General features: G+C 47.1%; 1 protein-coding gene across 3 annotated transcripts in view; it reads right to left on the bottom strand.

Annotated features, from left to right (window-relative positions):
* Nucleotides 1-1,743: 1,743 nt before the first annotated feature.
* Nucleotides 1,744-23,438, bottom strand: part of LOC108937712 (5'-AMP-activated protein kinase subunit gamma-2) — a 29,841-nt gene continuing 8,146 nt past the window's right edge. For 2 of the 3 annotated variants that reach the window (XM_029253391.1, XM_018757800.2), the window contains exons 2-15: nucleotides 22,046-22,259; nucleotides 13,388-13,590; nucleotides 11,845-11,896; nucleotides 10,147-10,256; nucleotides 8,141-8,222; nucleotides 6,194-6,252; nucleotides 5,413-5,458; nucleotides 5,256-5,310; nucleotides 4,917-5,043; nucleotides 3,924-4,089; nucleotides 3,776-3,813; nucleotides 3,301-3,447; nucleotides 2,835-2,928; nucleotides 1,744-2,391 (exon numbers count right to left, since the gene is read on the bottom strand). In XM_029253391.1, the coding sequence (XP_029109224.1) occupies nucleotides 2,366-2,391; nucleotides 2,835-2,928; nucleotides 3,301-3,447; nucleotides 3,776-3,813; nucleotides 3,924-4,089; nucleotides 4,917-5,043; nucleotides 5,256-5,310; nucleotides 5,413-5,458; nucleotides 6,194-6,252; nucleotides 8,141-8,222; nucleotides 10,147-10,256; nucleotides 11,845-11,896; nucleotides 13,388-13,590; nucleotides 22,046-22,259 (1,419 nt within the window). In that variant the 3' untranslated portion in view covers nucleotides 1,744-2,365. Of the gene's footprint in view, nucleotides 2,392-2,834; nucleotides 2,929-3,300; nucleotides 3,448-3,775; nucleotides 3,814-3,923; nucleotides 4,090-4,916; nucleotides 5,044-5,255; nucleotides 5,311-5,412; nucleotides 5,459-6,193; nucleotides 6,253-8,140; nucleotides 8,223-10,146; nucleotides 10,257-11,789; nucleotides 11,897-13,387; nucleotides 13,591-22,045; nucleotides 22,260-23,438 lie in introns of those variants that run through there. The other variant, XM_018757801.2, reaches the window with a different exon arrangement.

The raw sequence follows: 23,438 nt of genomic DNA, 5'->3' as shown, positions 1-23,438 counted from the left end.
GGTGTGTGTGTCTGTCATGTGGGAGCCGTGTGATCGGCTGGGCTCCACTCAGTAAGAGGCCCCCTCTATGGGGAAACTGGTAGGATAGATCTGCTGCCTTCTGATCAAAAGTAAGCTGTGAATCCTCCCTCCTGCTGTAGTGCCTCTACTTACCCTAGGCTAACAGTAAAAATGACCCATCAGCACTGGGGGAGGTTGGAAAAGTGCAAAATGGCTATATAGAAGAGCCAAGCTTGTACCCCACTGCTGGTTTACAGGACTAGTCAGTGCACTACCTACCTGTCATCACTTAAAGGGGTGCACATGGGTGGAGGAAGTACTGGGTCTCAATCCCATTCCACTCTAGGCCACCTGGCTCACTGTGTGAAACTGGAGATTTAACAGCCATGAGTTGCTTGCACTCAAACAGGTGGTAAATGTATGGCACAAATGCAGCAACAGCTTACTGTTTGTCCACATGAACATCCTGCATCAACTTCACTGGGTCACTACCTTAGAAAGGTTATGAAAAGATGTCCATTTCCAAAATGTAATAAAACCTGTGAATCAGATCTGTTTGACAGTGACAGTTATGAACAGAGTGAAAGGGTTATACCCCAAGTCCTCAATTTAAACACTCAGTTGAGCAATACTGCAGCGAGTGAACAGGGACTGGGGTTCAGCTGCATCGCTCTTTGTTCCGTGCTGGGAAGCTACGTCCGGTCCGACCTGCTCCCACCCTCCACACCGCTTCCCACAGCTCAGGTGCCAACAGGTGTGGGAAATTCAACTTACCGGGTTTGAACCTCCCACAACACAATGCCTCTTGCTTTTCAAAGTGTGGACCACATCACATTTATTTAGCTGACACTTTTCTCCAAAGCAGCCTAGAATGTTAAGGTACCTGTAATTATAGTTTCCTATTTACCCATTTCTACAGCTGGGTAATTTTACAGGTGCAATTTAGGGTAAGCCCTTGTTCCCACAAGCTTGGGCAGTCAAGGGTACTACAGCCAGAGGGGATTTGAACCTGCAACCTTTGACTCCCAAGGCAGCTTTGCTAACCACTACATTACAGCCCCCACTAGATAGGCACTAGTGTGTTTGAAACAGGGTCAACCTGTTTATGTAACCCCTATTTGTTCAAGACTGATGGGACAGGAAAGCAGTTGGAAAAATGAATGGCCATGTTTCCACCACTGTTCTAATGCCCCCTAGTGGTAAAGTGAAGGAAAGGGGGAAAAGAGCTGAACAGTGTCAGCTTAAGACTGATCAATTATCTCAACTGAGCATTTCCTCCTTTCCAAAGCAAAGGCCGACTTCACACCTGAACATTCCCAGGTCAAATCCCCTCCTGCTGTAATATCCTGACCAAACTGCCCACCCTAATTTAGTGTTACAGCTTTATAAATGGGTAATTTACCATAAAAGTTCCTTGTCGAATGCGGTAAGTCACTGGACAAGAGTGAAATGCCCTTGCTTCAGCCAGGTTTCTGTCACACTGCTGTAGTGCGAAGTCAGTCCACCAGGTGGCACCAGCATGCACAGAGCTCACGCTACACTAATTTACCATAATTAGCCCTGACTTTAGAGTCACACCACTTCAGGATCTGCAAATGTTTGTTTCAGCTTTATTTTCAGTATGTTTACACTCTCACTTAAGACACAAATTACCAACGTTATCATGCATACAATCAGTGGTATCAAGTGATGCTTTGACCACATACATTACTGTGACCTTTAGAAAGTAAATCCTGTAAAAAAAAAAAGTGCACAATCCTAAAGCGTCCAGAAATCTTCTCAAAATAATGTTATAATTTTAATGCCTCATGCCAATATAATGTATGGAACATTATGACACACACACACACACACACACACACTTGGTGAATCGCATTGCACTCAATACAAACCCCTATTAACCGCTGGAGCCGTAGTTCAGACTGTGGTTGTAAACAAAGTTTCACGGCATCGCCTTTCTTCACAACATTAATGTTCAGCTCTTAAAGATTCGTAAATGTTTGATTTCTAGACAACGCACAACGTTCTTCCCGTCACTATCAAGAGTGTGAGATGATGCCCGCAACCGTGACTGACGCTCCAGTGAGAAGTGAACCCACCTTCCACTCTTCACCACTTGTACAAACCGCTAAAAGACCCAATAGTAGGAAACCCTCGAACCTGCCCACACCGGGGGCCCCTGCTGTGAATGAGTCTCTGACACAGAGGATGATAGTCCACGCCAGCATTCCAACGAGGACCGCTGCTCCTGCTTTCACCACGGAGACCTTGGTGTCCTCCAGGCAGGACCAGAGAGCAGCTCACTCTGGACCGGGCGAGGCTCACTGCCACCTCGACTCCACCCCTGGGACCCTTGCGCTGCCTCTCACTCGGCCTCCTTCCGAACCGTACCTGGGAGATACGCATTTACATTTATTCACTTAGCAAACGCTTTTGTCCAAAGCGACTTACAATGGCTACTATGTAGTGTCATCAGCCCACACACCTTATTCACCAAGGTGACTACATTGCTAGATACACTGCTTACAAGGGGTTACTCGGTGCATCGGTAACAGATGGCAACAGGCTGCGGTAGGAGGTGGTCCAATTTACAAGAGTAAACAAGTTATTGCTACATTCAGGGATTCAGAATGCAGCTTTTGCTATTAAAAGTGCATTCAATTTAAATTTATGCAATTTTTACACCAGTCTTTCAAGCTCAGAAGACTGTGACCAAACCTCACTAAAACAGAGGGATACAACCAGTGCATAAAAAGCAAAACACACAGACTCTCAGACCACTGAGGTTCTGAAGGAGGGGGGTGGGGGGGAGTGGCTGTGGGATGCAACCCTACCTGGGGGACTGAGCACCAGTGCCTGCAGAATGTCTGACAGCGACACAATGCCCACAATGCTCTCATTCTGGTCCACCACCACCAGACGATGGACCTGCGGAAGGACAGCGCCATCAAGGACTGTAGCACAGTGGTGCACCAGGCAGCACTGATGCCTCACAGCTGCTGGGCTGTAGCATGCACATGGTATTCCATCAGGTGCTCTGGTTTCCTCCCGCAGTTCAAAGACATGCACTTTACTAAACTGGTGGTACACAATTCCCCATTGCTCAGCTGTATGTGTGAATGACTAAGTAGTTACAATAAAGTAAATTATCCAGTACTTGTCACTTTGGATAAAGGTGCCAGACAAGTACTAGTTAATCACTGTATGGCTCTTTTGAGAAAAGAATCAGACAAATGAATGAATGAAACTAAGCGACGGCTTATAGCTAGACCCGTCCGTATGAAAAGGTTGCGCTCTGACCTCAGCTTGGACGATGCGGTCCACGATAGTCTCCAGTGTCTCCAGGCGGTTGCACTTGACCACGCCCTCAAAGTACTGCGAGCGGTGCTGCAGCGCCTGCGTCACACTCAGGTCCAGGTTGTTGTACGTCTTCTCAGCAGCCAGGTTCTGATGGACCGCACCAGTTACGCAGTGGTCAGAGCACCGCATTTGACCTAAAAGTCCCAGGTTTGAATGCCACCTCCTACTATCACCCCTTTGATCAAGGTACTTACCCTGAACAGATACAGTAAGAACTACTCAGCTGTGTAAATGGATAAATCTGTGCAAATCGCTTCAGAGAAAATTCTAAATAAATTAATGTAAATGATCATTTGGGTTCTGGTTGAGTACACAGGTTCATTCACGGTCGCATTCAGTTCACAGCTGGTATGACAGCAGCTGCATCAGTAACCCAAATTGGTGGCATTGAAAAGATGACAAAAAAACTACTTACGATGACATCAAATTTGGAATAAATGTCGACAACCTTCCCTGTAAGAAACCGTAGAATAAAGGCAGATTTAGGCACCAGAGAGCTGAGAGGCTGCAGGAGAAAAGCAGATGCCGAAAGGGCCTTTTTGGTCACGGCGGCAGGTCGCTACCAGACTCGTCGACGACGGGCAGCGCCGACACCCTCCTCTCCACAAAGATGTTGAGTGCCTTGATGATGGCCGTGTCAGGGTGGATGAAGGCGATGTCCTCATAGGTGCCAATGGCCAGTTCCTCCAGACTGCGCTTCATGAAGGCCGGCTTGGGCATCTCAGACAGCTGGGGACAGGCAAGTCACCGTGGGAAGGTGGGAGTGAAGAAGTGGATGCAGACACGACAGGGGTGGAGACACTTGGGGAAGCTCGGGGTGAACACTAACACCACTGGCTTCAGCGCATTCAGCTCAAGAACCAGTTTTTACCATTTCTGAGTTGTTCACAATGGAGACTGGCTGTAACTCCAAAGTCATCTTTTACCACTAAGTCACTATGAACAAAAGCCTAATAATACAAACACCCCTGCCCCCATTTACTTAGATTCCATAAAAATCTTAAATATAAACTTATGAAATAATTTGTAAAACATTTTACTGTAATATTTTTAATCAATTTTAAAAATAAAAGCCTATATAAAATGACTGAAAACACTTTTGTCTCCTGTTCAACCCCAGTTGCGCACCAATTCATCCCATAATCCTGCACAACGTTCCTCATTTTATTGACCAACATCACTCAGAAAAAGCAGAAGAGAGTTGTAAACACTTGACGTGAGGATGAGTTGAATTAAGGCGGTGCCACACTTATTCTCTTTGGGTGGTCTTAAGTGTCGTCTGCTAGCCTGGTGGATCAACATAGGTCACATTCTTTCACTACGAATATAAGCTCTGGAAACAGGCAAGTGAAAAAAACTCCAATTAAAAATAAACTAATGGTTGCGCCTTCAAAAAAGCGTAACTCGACCGTTAAATGAAAAGCCTGTACACAGGATACAGTGTTCACTGAACAAACACAGTAAAGTACATCCTCCTGCCTGAATACATCATCCCATCACATTTCCTGCAAAGCAGAAAGTGTTGTCCCCCCCACACCATCCCATCCCCCACTTACAAATAGCTGGAGGAACTTGAGGATCCTCTTGTGGGTGAGGATGTAAAGTGCATTTCCAGTGACTGGGTCGATGATGGGCAGCCGGTGAATTTTGTTTCTGATTAACGAACGAACTGCCTCGAACAGGCTGCAGAAGACAAGGGGCCAGTCAGTTACAGTCACCGACCTGAACGTGTCGTTTTGGCCCACTGCTTGATGCGAGATGTTTACTGAATCATTACGAACAGAGACCATGATTACCCATAAACACCCAGTGGGCATTCTCAGATCTACATTTATGGTGGAAAAACCATGTCCAAATTCTTCAAAAACATTAAGGTCATTCTACTAAGAAGTTACCTGGCATCTGGTGGTATGTTGACCAAAGGCTTGAAGGTTTCCTGGAGATACAGTTCTGCATGGCACAACAACATTTTCACATAAGCGTCAACCGAAACACTGAACTCCCACATTGAAACACGGCCTTATGACCAATTCATGGTTTATGGTCACACACCCCTCCACGTCTCGATCTTGTGTTCCTCTAGTTCATATATTTGTACCTGGAAGAGGCAAGAAGTCAAAATTACATGTAATTAGTAACATTTCCAAGACAGAAAATTGCACGTAAACACTACATGTCAGTAAACCACACAGGATCACTGTTTTATAAACTATAATTACAGGTACAATGTGGAAAGAGGAGAGGGAAAGGCAATGGAAAAAAAAATTGTACGTAAATGTAAAAAAGCATATCGAAAAAGGACCGAGGTCATAATCTATCCAACAGATAATTTCATACCTCTGAAAGTGTGAGGAACAAAAATCCAGAACCAACTTGAGGAAGGGTCTCAAACCCATCTCTTTTAGAACAACTTCTCTCCTGATATCCTGAGAGCTATATAAATGAGTCCAATGCCATCTGCTATGATGATCTAATGTATTTACTATTTCAATGTCACTTCTATAAGTGATTTGAGGGATGTGAAGCAGCAACATGACGGTATCAAACAAGCTAGGCGTCAATAATCCTGTGTTTGTCTAAAGCGATACAATTGTTTAAAGCACTGCACATCACTTAGGAGAAAAAGCATCTGAATAACGAATAAACAACACGTAAATGATAACGTAAAGGCTGTAGGTAGAAAAGTGAAAAAATCTCCCATTTAAAAAAACCTGCAGGAAGCTCACAGGTTTCTGGTCAACACAGTTCCCAAAAACTCCTACAATTTACCATGCGATACTGAGAAAAGAGTAGTCTTAAAGCCCTTTGTTAGTGGAGGAGAAAGACAGCATACCAGTGGTGACTTGTAGTATCGCTGCAGTATGATGATGAAGTCGGTGATAGTCAACATTCCTGAGGACAGGAGGGAAGTTCCAAGTCAGTATGATGAGGAGGAGCATGGTGCAGGCGACCATCCAAGTCAACTTCAGAAATGCAAACTACTTTTTACACCAAGGGAGACAACCACGTTCTTTTTCTTGTGCAAACAGTTCTGGATATTGCACGGCAGCAGACGGCAGAGCAGTTAGACACACCTCACTGTAATCAAACAACCCAGGTTTGAATCCTCCTCTTACCACTGTACCCTTGATCAAGGTACTTACCCCAAACTGATGCATTAAAAATTACCCTGCTGCATAAATGGATAAATCAGTGTACAAACCTCACACTAAGACATCTTGGGGAAAAAAGTGTCAAACGATGATTCAAAACAAAAAATGCATTCAGAGCAGTCAAATGTTAAACCAGCGTTAATGTAAGACAATAGTCGTAAGTGGAACACATACAATGTTGTTAACATGAAGGAATTTAAACAGCATATCCTTTATTCTTGGATGAGACCCCCACCAAGTCTATATGTAGAGGTGGAGAACTGAAGGCTACACAGAAAGCACATCTATATTATAGACCACATTTAGTGAAAGCCAGGGGCAAGACCAGAGGTTCAAGACTGCAGTCAAATCAATGAATTACGATTTTTCAGGCTGAAATCTGTCATGAATGGAGAAAGCGAGCAATGCCTGCCACCTCCTGTCTTTGCACCACATCAAGGACAGCCCTGATACAAGTACAATGTCCGCAATGAGAAGTGGTTACAAAGTGCTTCTATCTCGACTTAATGGTGGACACCCTTCATGGATTTTCCACAAGCTGCAGGTCTTGTGATCTTTCCAAATGCACTGTTGGGCCAAGCAGAAAACATCACGGAGACTGACATCTCAGCTCGGACCACTAACATTAAGCAGTCTTACTTGTTCCAAAACAGAGGTAAAATACTCCTTCCTGGCCATCTTCCAGGAGCCATCTCATGACTAGGAAGCACAGCTCCAGTTCACGATGAAGACGCAAAGAATTAGGCAGGCAATCATGAAAAAAAGGCAAGTGAGCTCATCTCAAGACATAGGAGAATAAACCCCTCCTGAACCCCTTCTGTCTCACAGCAGGCATTTTACCTCCTCACCTTCCATGTTATCACTAAAGTTTTATTTTTATACTGAGAAACACAGGGTTGTAAAGCATTAATATGGGTCTCTCATCACCTAATAAAAACTGGTATTTTTGGGCTGAAAACAAAGATGCTTAGGCCCGCTGAGGGTTGACAGGATCAACAGATCGAGCAGCTTAAATTATTTATCATCTGGAAAACGCCCAAGGTTACTGCCTTGAGACCCGAGCCAGGCTTTTTTATGGTTTCATTCAGAGGAAGACTGCATTCATTGTACTCATTTTCCACACGGATGCCTTGTAATCACCTAAAAATAGCCATACTTCTCCGTTTGTACTCATCTGTCCTGAAAAAGAGGCTAAATCTGAACCCACCCAATTATACCACACACACACACACACACACACTTTCAGCACAGGTGTGTTTTGCAGGCACAAATGTGCCAGGGCATTTTAAATTAAGAATTATACCATTCGGTAAAAACCGCGCCCCCAAAGGCGCACCATTAGCAATCACGAGGAGTCAAGCAGCGAGTATTCCAAGATTAAGCCTGATCAATTAACAAGGAGGAAGATCAACAATGCTGCAGAGCCATGCCTCTGTTCAACTGCTTCGCAACAATTTGTCTACCAAAGTAACATTTGAGGCTGTAAACCCTAGAAGTACCAATTTTTGTTCATATAAATTGTTTTTTTTGACAATGCATGGGATTTTTTATTACAGTGCTACTTCAAAAATTTATCATTCCATAAAACATGAGAAGGCACTTTTGTAACATACTATAGTTGTACCTACCAACAAAGCTCTGCTTCTTGGTCTCCCACAGAGGTGCTGCTCGAACCCCGTTGGCCACCAGAGCAAAGAAGGCCTTCTTGACCTATGGATGAACGAACAGACATCCGACTTGTCTGCGCAGAAATAACTGGGTACATCCTAAGCACACATGGTTCCATAAGAGTTTTGGATTCACTTCTGTGGATTGTTTGTCTCCAACTCAATGGCATGCAGTGTTTGAAGAAATAGGGCAGGAAAAGAGTGAAAAAAAACTGATCTTGCTTGAAAATTCTGCTCTCTTACAGAAACACAAGAAACATGGTTCCTGTATATCAGTGGGTAGTTGGCGTAGGAAAATAGCTGCAAAGGGGTTTATTCAGAATTATTTGATCCCAACAAACACTGTCGTAAAATCAAATCCCATAGTCCTAGATATACCAAATCTTAAATATATATGGAGTGTTTCCTTGGTGAAGTGATTTTCACTCAGTGCTGCGGCGTAAGAGGTTTTTTCTTTTGTTCCTGCAAATAGATTGACCAAGCTTAACGTACAGACGATGTGCCATCCTGTGATAGGATGGCATGTCTGAAGAGACTGATCAGACACCCCACTGATGTGGTACTTGATATACAAATGCGGAAGAGGCAGCAGAGACGAAAGCCAGGAGGAACATTAATCTCAGAGCCATAAAACATTCAGCAGCCTCGACAAAGCAAAGACCAAAAGCCACTAAGCGGAGAAGTAAAACCAGAGAAATTCCTGAAGGCATGCCAGGGAATTCAATCTGCCCACAGGCGGGGGGAGAGAAAAAAAAAAAAAAAAAGGCAGTGATATTAACACCTTCCTTGTCAACATGTAAGACAGGGGTGAAGATCACCACAAGACCATGTCCAGATTGAACTGGGGAGAATCATGGCCCAGCAACTGGACTAAAGCACAGCAAAAACATCAGGAGACTTTTGAAATAAACACTGGAGACATCAGGATAGCGATTCGGGGCCAAAACGATGTGGAGAGAGGTGGGAAGGGCTGCCGTTTTAACCTTGAGCCAAGAGTTAAGCACAAACTGAAGTGTGTCTGCAAAAAATACTAAATGTAAAACTGAACGTGTCACGATTAAAGCATTCGCTGAGGTGTTATGACTAAACTCAGCGTTCTTCTGTCCATCTTACTATCCAAGTGAATCCGTGGAGTTTCAAAGACAACCTTTTAATTCAGAAAAGAGTATTACAAGGCATTCACACCCCAGGGGGATACGCAGAACATCCTCAACATGTGGAACTGCAGGTCGGATGGGCATCGCAGAAGAATGAGATTCTCAGTCACACTGGCATCTTCAGTCTTTACACAGCATATGATATGCGTAACACCTCTATGCTGATGGATAGAGAATACTTAACTATTATCCTTACATTAAGACTATACCATTTTACTCCTATCTGACCAAAACGAGCTTGATGACCCATGAACTGCCACCACATCCTTGTTCTACCTCTGCGCTTTGCATACCTCCTGGATGTTTCGACAGGCTGCGAGTTCCCCGAGGGGAGGGCGAACGGGAGCGAACACCCTGCTATTCATGCTCTCATCACTCAAACGGACACCGTCAGGTTCAAAGTGTTTTGATGCTCAATCGATAGATTTCTGCCAGCTTCTATTCCTCACAGAATTCGGGTCCATCAAGAGAATAAAAAGGGCAAATGTTCTCATCTCATCTCTTCTCCCTACAGCTGCTCGGGGGCCAAGGGTCACAGCAAAGCTGGGAAACGATGCTCCGTCCACATGTGCAGAGACCTTGAGCGAGTTTTCAGGATTGTTTTTCAACTTCTGGCACGGTATATGATGCGACACCTTGCACTGCACTAAGCAAGGCACAGTCAGCATGCTGAGAAAACACGAGATCCACTTTGGCCCACCTCACTTCCAAATCTGCAATCCTTCACAGCGTACCTCCCCCCTCCCTACCCTATTTTTACTCAGAGGGAAGCCCTCATTCTTTTCACGACATCCACGGTTCTGCACTTACCTGCAAGGTGGTGTCAAAAACGACGAGTTTCGAACTGGTAGGAATAATATCATAGCACTTGTGGGACTTCATGAACCTCGTGTAAACGCCGCTCTCCGATTCATCAGCAGCTGTGACCAAGGAGAGGAAATCATCACATCTTCACATAACTGAGCATCCACCTGAATGCAAGTTGCACTCATTGTTGGAGTAAAGCATCCCCTTCTAGAAGGAGCTGCAATTCTGCAAATTTCTTAGTAGGCCTTTCTTGGACATTTTAACAAAGAAAACTGGCAGAGTTAATTCACAAATATACTGAATTACAAAACTGTAAACAGCAATGTAGGTGTTAGACAATCTGAAATGCTTAAACTGGGATTTTTAAGACATTACAGGATTTTGATGTGCAAACACCAACTCAATTTATTTTTACAGCGCCCCCTTTCACACAGACACAGAGTACTGAACAAAGGATGGGGAGACGGTACAAATAAAATGTCGACTGTGCATTAAATCGCTACAAGAGCTAGGCGATAAAGCAGCAAGTAAGCCAAAACACAAATTCGTTGTCTGCTCAAAAAACAAATTTATTTTTTACCCAAAGGGTTTACCAGTAAAAACTAAATCAGGGTACAGTATTCTGAGAGGGGCTCCCCAGAAAGTTCCAGACAAGTGTTGAATTCAGCCAGCCATTTTTTTTTTTTTTCCCTCCCTCCTTTTTTGGCATTTTACTGCAACTACAAAGTCTACAATGCACCTGGTGAGCAGGTGAGATTCTGTCCACCCAGCAATAAGGTGAGGGGCGGTATAATGATGCACCGACACGTGGGGTTTGTGGCTTTTCCAAAGGATGGTTCAGAAGAGCCCAAAGCGTTAGACCAGTAAACAGGTTTTAAACATCCAATTTGAACAGGAGAGCAGACTGAAAAGTCACCAGGTCCACTTCCAGCAGGTAACAACCTGGACAGCAGGTGGCATAATGGTTGGAACTCACACTGGTCACTTATAGTACTACCCTTGATCAAGGTACTTACCCTGAATTGATAGAGTAAAAACTAGCCAGCTGTATAAAATGGTTAAAAAAAAAAAAACATCACTAAGTATCTTAACATTTCAGTCACTTTGAGGAAAAAGTGTCCGATGAAAGTGAATGCAAATAAATAAATGTAAGAAGATGTCTGCTGCTGGGGGTAAAGGACCGCAGGTTCAAACATCAAGACCCCTGAGCTTCTCAGATCTTGTCTGAAATGCTGCTCATAAACATGATGATTCATGTCAAGTGTTTCAGGAGCGTCTGAGGTCGGGTCACTGACACCACACACAGACACACTCTCTCTCTCAGCTCCCCCAGCAGCAACCGTGTTCTTCTGCAGAAACATTTCCAGCAACTTCTATGTTTTCACAAATCCTGCCCGCGGGAATGAGCGACACTCCCTCCCAGTCCGTGTTTTATCAACACTTCGCACCACGATGATGATGTTGTTGTTGTTGTTGGGAAACGAACTTAGGCAGGTGAACCGACGACAAGCGCAATATTATAACCTGGAAGCCCGAACTCTGCACCCCGGAGCCCCCCCTCCCCCCTGGCGGTACGGACAGTTTACCGCCGCCGGTACCCACTCCCCGGCCGGCTTTCTGCGTGGAAACGACACGCACTGACTCACTGACTGACTCAGTCCGTCCGTCCGTCCGTGTGCAGCACAGTTGCCTCAGGCTCACCTGCGTCCTCGAGCTCCAGCTTCTCCAGCATGTCTGCGGCGGGATCGGGTACCTGAGGGTGGAGGGGGGGGGGACAGGGCGTGGCGGGGTGGGGAGGCACGGTCAGCGTCGGGGGAAACTTTGCGCTCCCCGGTCCGGTTCTCCCTCCGCGGACGGTCGAACGGACAGGGGGGCAGCGCCAGCGGTCAGAGAGCAGAGCAGCGGCGCAGCGCGCGCACCGCCTTCCGAGCGGAAACAATGAATGCAAATACGCGGGGGGAGGAGCGGGTGAGGGTATCTCGGACTAAACGACAGAAGAGTAAAAGTCTTAATAAAACATCAGTCAAATACATCAAATTGAACACCAAGAAGCAAACTGGACTAACAACCGAGCAGGAATGAACAGGTTGCGCTTTGACCGCACGATGCAAGTCTACGGACACCCCCCACACGGTGATAGTGGAACAGTTCGCCTCCATCTCCTCCACTGTCTGCCTCCCCCCGAGACTGAACCACTCTGACACACAGGGGGAGGGTGAGGTCGTTTTAAAAATCACCTCAGTCCGGACGTGGAAAACGAGAAACGGAGTCGTTTTACCGGGATTCATCTAAACTCGAGATATACTCCCGCAAACCGAAACTCACTCACCTGAACTCAAACTGACAGTTTATCGCGGCTGCTATCTTTCAGAATTGCCGGACCGTGACGCGAGACGTGCCGGAACCCTTCACCATATTAGGAATTACCCGGTGCGGAGTCGCCTGGCGCTGTTGCCTAGCGACGAGAAGCGCTGGAATTCCTGAGCCCGTCGTCTGTCTGGCGTGGACTCACTCACTGCCTTGTCCTGCGGCGTGAGTACAGGGAATTCCCACAAAATCACCGCACTGACTTAATTTAAATGCTTAATGAACCGCCAGCTCAACACACTGGACCGTACACGCACAGGCAAAGTCTGCTAAGGCAAAATTTCTTAAATGACCGCCGCAGACGCAGTGACAGTGACCACATTGGGACGCACAGCACAGCTTCCGACTGTTTTCTAGCTTCATAAAAACATTTGAATTGCACCCAGTTGAACTGCCATGACAGAGAACTAGAAGGACTGATTTAGCATTCCAGGGAAACAAAACCACAAACTGGCAACTCAAGCCCAAACTCCCAGCAACTTCAAGAGAAGAGGATGACAGGACCATAGCAGATTGAGGAACCTACTGCTTACACACCATACAAGGTGAGCAGCAGGTGGCATAGTTTTTTTTTTTTTTTTTTTTGTTGGAGTGCTCCGTTGTAAGCCCAGTTCTCCATTCAGATCTTCTCCTTGCTATAACAACTGGAGCTCATGATACTTAGGATTAAATTGATACAGTAAGAATGTCTTGCACCTTAGTATAAACTTTTTACCGCTCTAGATCAAAGGGGTCAGCTAATGTTAGTAATAATACTACTTGTAAAGCATTCAACAGCGCGTAGCATGCTATGCACACTATGCTGGTTGTTCATGACTCGGAAACTCATGACAGAGTACACGTTGCCCCTTCAGGTCAAATGAAGAGCAGTACTCACAGGGCAGCAGGTGGAGGCAGAGGCAGGATGGGCTGGTTTGGCTGATGGGGAGCTGACCAACTGGCTTGTGTCTGGTGGTGATGAAAGAGGATGTTCATGTGCCACCAGTTCATCAGCTTGGCTCCTCTGGTCTTCTGCAGGAGGTGTGGGGGGCTGCCTGGGTGCTTGTGTCGGGGTCATGGGTGGAGAGGTGAAACCTGCAGCTGTGGGAAAACACTCAAGCTGGAGATCAGGACACCAATGAGGGTTTTCAGCCCTGGGCTTGGTGACTCGTGAAGTCTGCTGGCATTACCACCAAGAGGTGAAGCACCATTACGAACAATGCAAATTCACACATTCGCTCCACCATGTCAGCGTGAAACAACGGAAAGTGTCCGTGTGTATACGAACAACACGGTTTCTAGAAACATCCACACAGGATCTCAAAGGCGTACACAAGACATCTGATGACTGACATTTGAGGGAGGCACAGTTGCTCTGAAGTCCAGCTTTGGTAACATCTCATGGGGGCCACTGTGGGTTGCATCAAAACCTCAGTCAGAGGAATACAAGGAGAGCCTAGTGTGGTCACCAATGCTGGAAGTGGAGACATACCAGCTTGTGTGGATTCTTTGCTTACAGTGACGCAAGAGACTGGTTAATTGCATCAGGAAGCATTTAGTTGCTGTCATTGCAGCAAAAGGTGTGAACCAGTCATTGACTGAAGGGGCAATTTTCACACCTATGATTGTACAATTCTTCAGCTTTCACAACAAGGAAATTATTAAAATACCAGTCATATACCATTCAATTGGTACTACATTTACATTTGTCCATTGAGCAGACCCTTTTCTCCAAAGCAACACATCTCAGAGAACAATACAAAAGTGCGTTACATGAACAGTAGGAGAGATTCGGATTCAGACGATTCTAGAAGAGTTAATTTGTCACAATCATCATATGAACCAGTATACATGAGTAGCTGCATATAAGCTTTCAATTATTAAGCATAAACCTGCACATGCTTATCAGGCACTTTGCAGTATGGACAGAGGTGAGTTTTGAGACCCTTTTTAAATGTAGTGAGAGATTCAGTAGTTCTGAGTGAGGGAGAGGTCATTCCACCACACTGGAGCCAGAACAAGAATCTTTTGTGGTTTTGAATCTGAACCTCTTGTGTGAGGGACCCCCAAGTGGCCAGAGGTGGAGTAGCAAAGGGTTGCAATCTGACTATGATGTACCGAGTGATCATGCCATGTACATTACATATAAGGGAGCAGATCTATTGATGGTCCTGTAGGATGTAATAACCAGAGTCTATTTTATCAAAACAGCTATAGGAAGCCTATGCAGAGAGATGAGGAAGGGGATACATGGTAACACTTTGGTAGGAGTGGGGGGCCCAGTACTGAGCCCTGTAGGATGCCTGCTGAGAGAGCCTGAGGGGATGATCAGGAGACTTGCCAGACCACTTGGTAGCATGTACCTGATGGGTAGGATTCAAAACCCCCCCCCCCCCCACACACACACACACACACACACACACAGGCTGAAGCCGCTTATCCCAAGCGGAGCCTAACCCAGCAACACAGGGCGTAGGGCTGGAGGGGAAGTGAACACACCCAGGACGGGACGCCAGTCCGTCACAAGGCACCCCAAGCAGGACTCGAACCCCAGACCCACCAGAGAGCAGGATCCAGATCAACCCACTGCACCACCACCACCACCACCACCCCCCCCCGGATTCCAGCCATTTCAGTGCAATTCCTTTGATGCCAAGTGGTCGAAGAAAGTAGATTCTAGTGGTTGACAGTATCAAATGCTGCAGACAGGTCAAGAAGGATGAGGACCGAAGAGAGGGAGGCGGATGTAGCCGACTGAAAATGATCTGATATGGCAAGGAGAACTGTCAGTGGAATGCCCAGTTTTGAATCAAGACCGATACCCGTGGAGGATATCTTTTTGGATGAGGAAAGCAGATAGCCAATCGCAGGCTTTCCATTCCAGAGTTTTTGAAAGAAAAGGAAGGAGGGAAACTGGCCTGTAGTTCTGGACTGAGTCTGGATACAGAGAAGGTTTCTTTAGCAGTGGTGAAACAAGGGCAGTCTTGGAGGTGGTTGGAAAGCAACCACAGGAGAGTAGGAAGTTGATGATCTTGGAGATAAACAAGTTAGTGAAATGTTCTGTAGAAGAGACAAAGGGATTGGATTGAGGGAGCAGGTGGTGGCTCTGTGTGACAGCTGGAGGTCAGAGATTTCAGTTTCTAAAATGGATTGAAATTCAAAGAACGTAACTTTGCAGAGGTCCAGCGTGACCAGGACAGGTGGATGTGGAGAACGTGTCCATGATGGAGTTGACCGTCTCCAAAGAACAAGGCAAAATCATCAGCAATGAGAAAGGAGGGCAGAGTAAGGTTGAGAAGGTGAAGAACAGTATGTACTGTCAATTGCAGACTAGTTTGTTTTGAAAGAAGGGGGTTTTAGATGAGAAACAGCAAAGTGGATGGTTGCCAGTACTTCCTTGCAAACTTCAGGTCCATGAGAGTCTTTTCAGAGTCAATCTAGAACTGATTGAGGGAGGGGGGGAGAAAAAAAAAAAAAAAAAAGGGCTGGGGAGGGGGTAGGGTGGAAATATTTCTTTCAAAGCACCTAGACACTCCTAGAGTGAAACTAGAGGGCAGGAAAATAATGAAGTGGATTCACATTTTCAACATGTAAAACATTTTTTGGTAATAAAATCCATTTTATAGGTTCTTCCTCGGGTAGTCACCATCAAAATAGGTCCATTTTCTCCCGAACACCTTTTAAGGTAACAGAACCTCGACCGCATCCGCCTGCAGTAGATTACTGCTTATCATCACACAGCCAGTCATCACCGGTGACACGAGATGTATCAGTCCACAAATGTCAAATCACATGAGCACTGAGCCCCCAAATCCAATTACCGTGTCGGCGTTCTGGAGAGGACTTACTGTGCTGGGCTACGTGGAGGTCCCTCAGTGGGAAGCTGATGGGATTTATAAAAAAAAATAAAAAATTTTTAAAAACACAGGGAATCCAATTTGGTGGAAACAGGTACCTTTGAGGCAACTAAAACCTGATGGATGCAGTGAGTTACTACAGGGGTCCAGATCCAAACCCAGTTGGCCGTGCCGCAATGGAACAATTGACCACCTGAACCAAACTGTGTATGAAGAACACATGAAGGTACAAAAGATTATATACTTTGAAATACTGGAGTAACATGGTCAAATCTGTCTTCTATGTTCCCATTTGACCCAGTGAGCGCATGAGGTCTTCATCCATTTACAGGGTAAACAAAAGGGTTGCTTAGCAACAAGGCCACAAGGGGATGTGACAGCTGATATCGGTCAGCGGGGCCCCAAGGGTCCTCCAGGACTTGCATCCAAGGCCAATGAAACAGTGCCAGCCAAGAAGCTGCATCCAGACAGTACCTCCATAACAAACTCCCTTGGCCCTTTCATTTAATTCACTCCAACCGTCAACCTTCTTGCCTCATCCAACCTGCAGAAAGGTGGTGCGATAGGCGTTTCAAAAAACGTCCGTCTCGGGCTGAGCCAAAACCGGGCTGTAAAGTGCAGGCAAATAGGAGTGTGGGACCACCTTAATTCAACTCACTTCCACAGTGTTTACAGCTCGTTCCAAAGAGTCAGCACTCAAGATGAGGAACGCGAAATGCGTAAAAACCATGTAATGACAGATAAATCAGCAGCTGGCCAGTGATACAGAAAATATTTCCACTGGCTTTAAATTAGTTTAAATGCAGCTCAGAAAAATATTTGAAATTAAAAAAAAAAAAAATCCAGCTAGCGAAGACAGATCTTTGTATTGTTAACCTTTTGATAGCAGTTTAGTGATAAACGTGACGCGAGTTATAAAGAACAACAAAGTCTTCCAGTTGCTTTTGTAAGTTCACTTGGTTTGCTGACCATAGGAATCCTGAGCTGAAGCATCATCTTCCGCACGTTCCGGTACGATCTACTTTTTTCTCGACATCAATGCAAAATCCACCGAAGGCGAATCTGTTCTAAAGTTTATTGTTCAACAGGAATCGGGCTGCTAACTTAACAACGGTCAAGATGACCGCCACACACACACACCGATCCTTCGCCACAGGGAAACAAACCCGGTGAGGCTGCGCTTGGCTGTTTTAGAGCTCCGCATCACTCAAAGATGTTCATACTCAGGATGACCGTGGTGAGGAGGACCCTCTAAGCCGGGCAACAAGGAAGAGGTTGCAAACACACCACTGACTTGATGACCGAGTGCAAGACCGGAACGCATTGACGAGCAGGAAATTGAAACACCAAGGTCCTCTCCTCAGAGCCCTGCAGCGCCACCATGACCGATCGTTCTCCGTCGATCCGTGCAAACGTGTGCGATCCTACATCTTAATCGCCACTCTCAAAGCATTGCGGGCCTAGAACCGCCCATCCACCGGGCCAGCAGCATGCCAGACACAATTCGAGCAAATGAAGACTGCTGCAGAGTTATAAACGCAGCAGGAAGCACAGCGGTTAGAACCATCATCTTGCAATCAGAGAACATGAGTTTGAATCCCACATCCTGCTGTAGTCCTCTAGATCGAGGCACTTACCCAGAACATATACAGTAAAAACGACCCAGCTGCGAATCAGATCTTCAGTAAGGGCGCAGAAATCTCTGGCAGGTAAGCATCATTGTCATTACCCACAATTCCCACCAGTACGTCACTGATTCTAGTCACCGCTGACTAATGGGATTTAAACTAGAGTGGAATGCCGGCGAGCTTGGTGGAGACTGAGGAAAAGGTAAACCTGGTACAAATACGGTTATGGCTGCTAACTTTACAGAGCATCATTCTCTCACACACACACGGGACCCTCTACACGTGCTGCCCGTTGCCTCTACTGCTCCCATTCTCCACGGGTTCTGCCCTTTGAAGCGGGACACCAAAGCAGTGCCGTGCCTGCTGGTCATCTCCATGGTAACAACTGCACGATCACCAGTAACGCTTCCGCTCAGCGATCGCCATCCGTCACCCCGTAATCATTTGCTGCCGAATGCAGACATTAAATAAAAAACTCAAGGGGTTGGGAAGGGAGACCAAAGCAGCATGTCTCTCTATGACTAACAGCACCAGAATGTTCTTTTTTTACTGCAGCGTCTGAAAGCGGGATGAGATCGCAGCTCTGCCCCGCAGTGCTGTAGTTCGGTCGCCTCTCCCTCAGGGGCGGAGCCTCCAGAGCTGTCAATCACCTGGCATACAGTTTACATAACCCTGGGTGGAGGAAGACGCTGTAAGCGCACGGTGCAGCCGGCAATGACCGCATAACCACCCCCGTTAGCCAGCGCGCTCTCCCTCGAACCGCTGGTGGCCAGCGATGTGTTTACTCTGCACTCCAACATTCCCGCGCATTCAAAACCTGGCCCGTAGGCAAGGTCCGCGGTTCAGGGCTGCTTGCCCGTCCTCCCGGACGCAAGCAAGAGCCCGGCTGCTTGCCCGTCCACCTGGACGCAAGCAAGAGCCCCCCCGGCTTCCCGAGACTCCCCCCAGGACCCCCAGTCAGAGACCCTGTTCAGCATCATATAGACCACCAGCCCTGTCCCTCCCACCCCTGAAAAGGTAAAATAGTCTTTATGGGCTAAGTGTGCCTGTAAGCTCCGCCTACCTACCCCCTTCTCACCCTCAAACTGAAAGTACAACACGTACATATCAATCCCTTTAGAAACTCTGAATTAATTTGAACAAATGCACGCGAACAGCCAAATGCGCACCGAAACGATTAAAAGGTAGCAGGGTGTATCCGCGCAAACGCATGTGGTCGACGGGATGCGGCGACGCAGATCGCAGGGTGCCACGTAGCAGAGATCCGCGCAGCGGCGCAAAGCCGCACGGGGGGCCGACGACGCGCGGCTCTAGCGGCCAGCAGATGGCAGTGCGGCCACGGGGCCGATATAGCGCCGCTGGCTGGCTGCGGTCACGTGACTCAGGCCTTTGGCGTCCCAGTTAAAGCCCCCAAGACTGTACCCCATTTCTGTCAACTCTCAGAAATATTGATATATATGAGCATCAAACCACTCTGCAGGACACACACATTTGGACCTACAGCCAGGAGCCTTTGGCACCTGGAGATAGACATTTGTCTCGGAGCAATTGGTCTGGACTGTCCGGTGACTGGGACACGGTGCCGCCGACCGCTTATCACAGCGAGATCAGGAATTTGAACCCACGTAGCACTCGAGGTCCTCACCCTGCATTAATACCGTAAAAGTTACCCAGCTGTACAAACAGGTAAATCATGAATGAATGAATGAATGAATAAGAAATCCCAGATGGAAACTGTCACTGACATTGCAAACTGCCTTCGATAAAGGTGTCAGAAACATTAGACTTTTTTTCTTGTTTAACGAAGAAGAGAATTTTTCATGTGCTGTGCGATACCTTTGGAGGCCCTGCAAGCGGTCGCTCGCAGTCCTGACATTCAAAGGCCCGAGTCACACGGCCGAGTGACTCACCTGCATCGCCATGAGGCTGACTCACTGAGCCAAGGCGCAGAAGCCATCACATTAACATGCAGCGTGTCCTTGGCATCCAGGCCCAGCATTGCACCTTCTGCCTGGTGCTGATTAGACCAACAACGCCGCCACCCCCCCCCCAGACTGCGCCCTGGCAACCGTGCGCAGACGGTCGCCCACGCAGGAGAATGAGATTCATGAAGGCGGAAAGTATTACAAAAATGAAGGAAAAATCTTAAAAGTTGACCGGACAGCAAAACGGCTGCGTCGCCGTTGGGACGTTCTGCGGGATGACAAGTGGAGAACTTGAGGCCTCCGGACATTGCGGTGGTCGTCCTGCGCCGTGCTTCTACGCCGTCAGCCGGAATGTTCCGGAAGGGGTGGCAACCGGCTCTCGCTGGGTGATCCTCAGCCCGCCGCCACCACAGCCCCTCCTTCTCCCAGGGGCGCACAGTGCTGTTCAACTGTGGTCCATCATTGTGGACCACCCCAAAGCCCCATCTCTGCAGCATAAGCATGGCAGGGCATGAAGACATCTGAGCTGCCGTCTTTTGTCTTTCTCAAAAAAAAAAAAAAAAGTGCTGGCAAACAAATTGTTAGACATCCCTTTATATCAATACCTGAATTGATTTACTTGCATCAAACAACTTCTTATTTATAAGAATTGCAGATCTGGTGAGAAAATTTCATAAACTCTGCCCCATCTTCCAACATGGCACATCTCTTTCTAACCTTGTCATAATATCCTGTGTTCTGTAAAAACAAACAATTTACCTGTAACAGGATTACTATCACATCAAAGTGATTTGATAACTATGATACACATTGAAATGAGTGATCAGTCGCATGACTGGACCCCTTGCTCCAGTCATGGGAGAATAAACTAGAAAGTGTAAACTAGAAAGTGCTGTAGAGGAAGATGTTAAAAAAAAAAAAAAAAATAATAATAATAATAATAATAATGTCATCATCAGCTACTGTAAGACAACAGATTTCAGTCTATTTCCCAGGGAGGAAGCTGGACTGAGGAGAGCAGTGATGATGCCCTCCCCAATGACCCCACCCTGAATGCTCATACATCCATCTGCCCAGCATCAGGCCAAATCAGTGGTCCAGTTGGGTCAGAGGTCATTGGGGTCAAACTGGACAACTCGAACACGGCTCCGGTGCGGCACCGCAGCTCCGACCGGAAACGGTCCACCCGCGTTCAAGGCGGAAGCAGGCAGACAAAAAAAAAAAAAAAAAAAAAAAACACGGTGAAAAACCACGACGTCTTCAAATTTCCCTGAATAGCTTATTGCAGATAATATTCCGCAGAAGCAGCAACGCATCTTCAAAGGAAGATAAGAGACCACAAACTTATGACCTAAATATTAACTGTCTGTGCTTGTCTATTTTTTTTTTCTTTGCTTGAGCTCTCTGTGAGGAAACAAGGTTATTACAGGATTTTTTTAAAAAAAAAAAAAAAAAAAAATATATATATATAAATAAAAAAGACCCGAGGCATGTCATCTTCTCCACTGTGTCCTTCCTGGTGCTTTTTAACAAGTTCATATGTCTCATTGTTTTAGTCACATTCCTGTTTGTACATTTATTCTATGCTTATCGATGCTATAGACATAAAAGGTTTCGGTGTTTTATTAGTTCCTTACTTCTAGTGTGTTTATGCTCACCGGGACACGTTCAGTATAAAATGGTTATATATACACTGTGATTTCCCGCTCTATAAGTATAATATCTGTATTAAAAAAAGAACTAACTATTGGGGGGGGGGGGGGGTCCTTACTGGCAGTCGAGCGCAAACTGACCTCATGACTCCACTTTTAGCCATATTCAATAGGAAACATTCGATGCTCACAGTTCTTTTCCACTACAAGATACTGGTTTGCATATCAGCAGTGAGCAGAGTGCCTGCAGCATGGGCTTTGAGTATAAGCGAGCGTGCACGCGCGCGCACACACACACACACACACACACACACACACACACACACACCTTTTGCTTTTTACAACCCCAACAAAACAGTAAGCTCCTTTGACCTTTTCTTGTCCAGCTGCTTCAAACTGAGAAGCGAGCAGCGCTCCTGGAAGCGATGAAGCAGCGGACCTCGATGAAAGTCCCAGGCCCCGCCCCCGGCCCCGCCCACAGCCCCGCCCCCTACCTTTCCTGGCCCTTGACAAGAGCTTGATGCTGACGGGGGAGGGCGATGGCGACGGGGAGGTGCTGGATGAGCTGGCCCCCTCCCTGGACGAGGAGCGGAAGATGCCGCTGAAGCTGAAGCGCCGCGGCGACGTCGCGGGGGCCGACGTGGGGCCGGGGGACTCCTTGGCGGAGCCGCCTTTCGTCGGGCTGGACGATTGGCAGCTGCCTTCCCCCTGCAGAAGGGAGAGAGCGGGAGGAGACTCACTCCGATGCCCACGTGGCTTGGTTTACATGGAGTCTCCATACCGTCCAGCGCGTCTCCAAGCCCACGGTCACTTCTGAACGAAAACCGAGCGGAAAAGGATGCCGAACCGCAAATCCCGACCTCGGCTCCAGGACGAATTCGTGCCGATGTCAGAAACGTTAGAGCGTTCGGTGTAAGATGAGGAGGAAAGAGAAGGGGGGAAAAAAATGTTTTAAACAAAATTTAAAAAATTAAAGGACAACTAATAGCGTGAGCTGCAGGGGGCACTAATCTGAGGAGCAATGTGGTGCAAACACCCTGCAGAGGTGAAGAAGTCGCTGGCAGTCAGCAGCTCTGCGGTAGACTCCGTCTCGGTCGTCTATGCGGCAAGTGGAAGCGAAGGGCGATAAAGCCTGCTGCTTCCTCTTTCTTTCGCATAAAGAAAGAAATAAAGACATGTAAATATAACAGAATTTCTATTTGTTTACTTACTTGCACTGATTTACCCATTTATATAGCAGGGTAGGGGGGTGCGGTGGCGCAGTGGGTTGGACCACAGTCCTGCTGTCCGGTGGGTCTGGGGTTCGAGTCCCGCTTGGGGTACCTTGCGACGGACTGGCATCCCGTCCTGGGTGTGTCCCCTCCCCCTCCGGCCTTACGCCCTGTGTTGCCGGGTTAGGCTCCGGTTCCCCGTGACCCCATATGGGACAAGCGGCTCTCAAGATGTGTGTGTGTGTGTGTGTGTGTATAGCAGGGTAATTTTTACCACGTCAGTTCAGGCCAAGTACCTCGATCAATGGGGATCTACAGCATGAGGGAGATGGGAACCTGGGTCCTTCGCACGGAAGGCTGCGGCTCTAACCACCGCGCCACCTGCAGTGTATATAAAGCACTCCCCTCGAGTTCTTCGAGGCAGCTCACGCTTATGGCGGATACCACCTCACGAGGCCAGCGGAGCATCGCGCGTCTGGATGAGCTTGCGGAAAAATAGGAGACGAGGGTCTACGGACTGCTGCTCGAGGACATCCCCGTATCCCCGAAGAATGCGTCGCCTAGCGACCGCAGCACACCGCCGACACTCTTCACGGGCGAACGGGAAACGACTTCAGAGCCGACCCGTTCGTGACGTCGGCAGCCTCAGCAGGACGGATGAAAACATCCTGCGTTA

This window comes from Scleropages formosus, chromosome 7 (assembly GCF_900964775.1).
Source record: "Scleropages formosus chromosome 7, fSclFor1.1, whole genome shotgun sequence".
Classification (NCBI taxonomy): Eukaryota; Metazoa; Chordata; class Actinopteri; order Osteoglossiformes; family Osteoglossidae; genus Scleropages; species Scleropages formosus.
The sequence above is the reverse complement of the archived record's forward strand: the minus strand, read 5'-3'. Positions and strand labels throughout refer to the sequence as shown.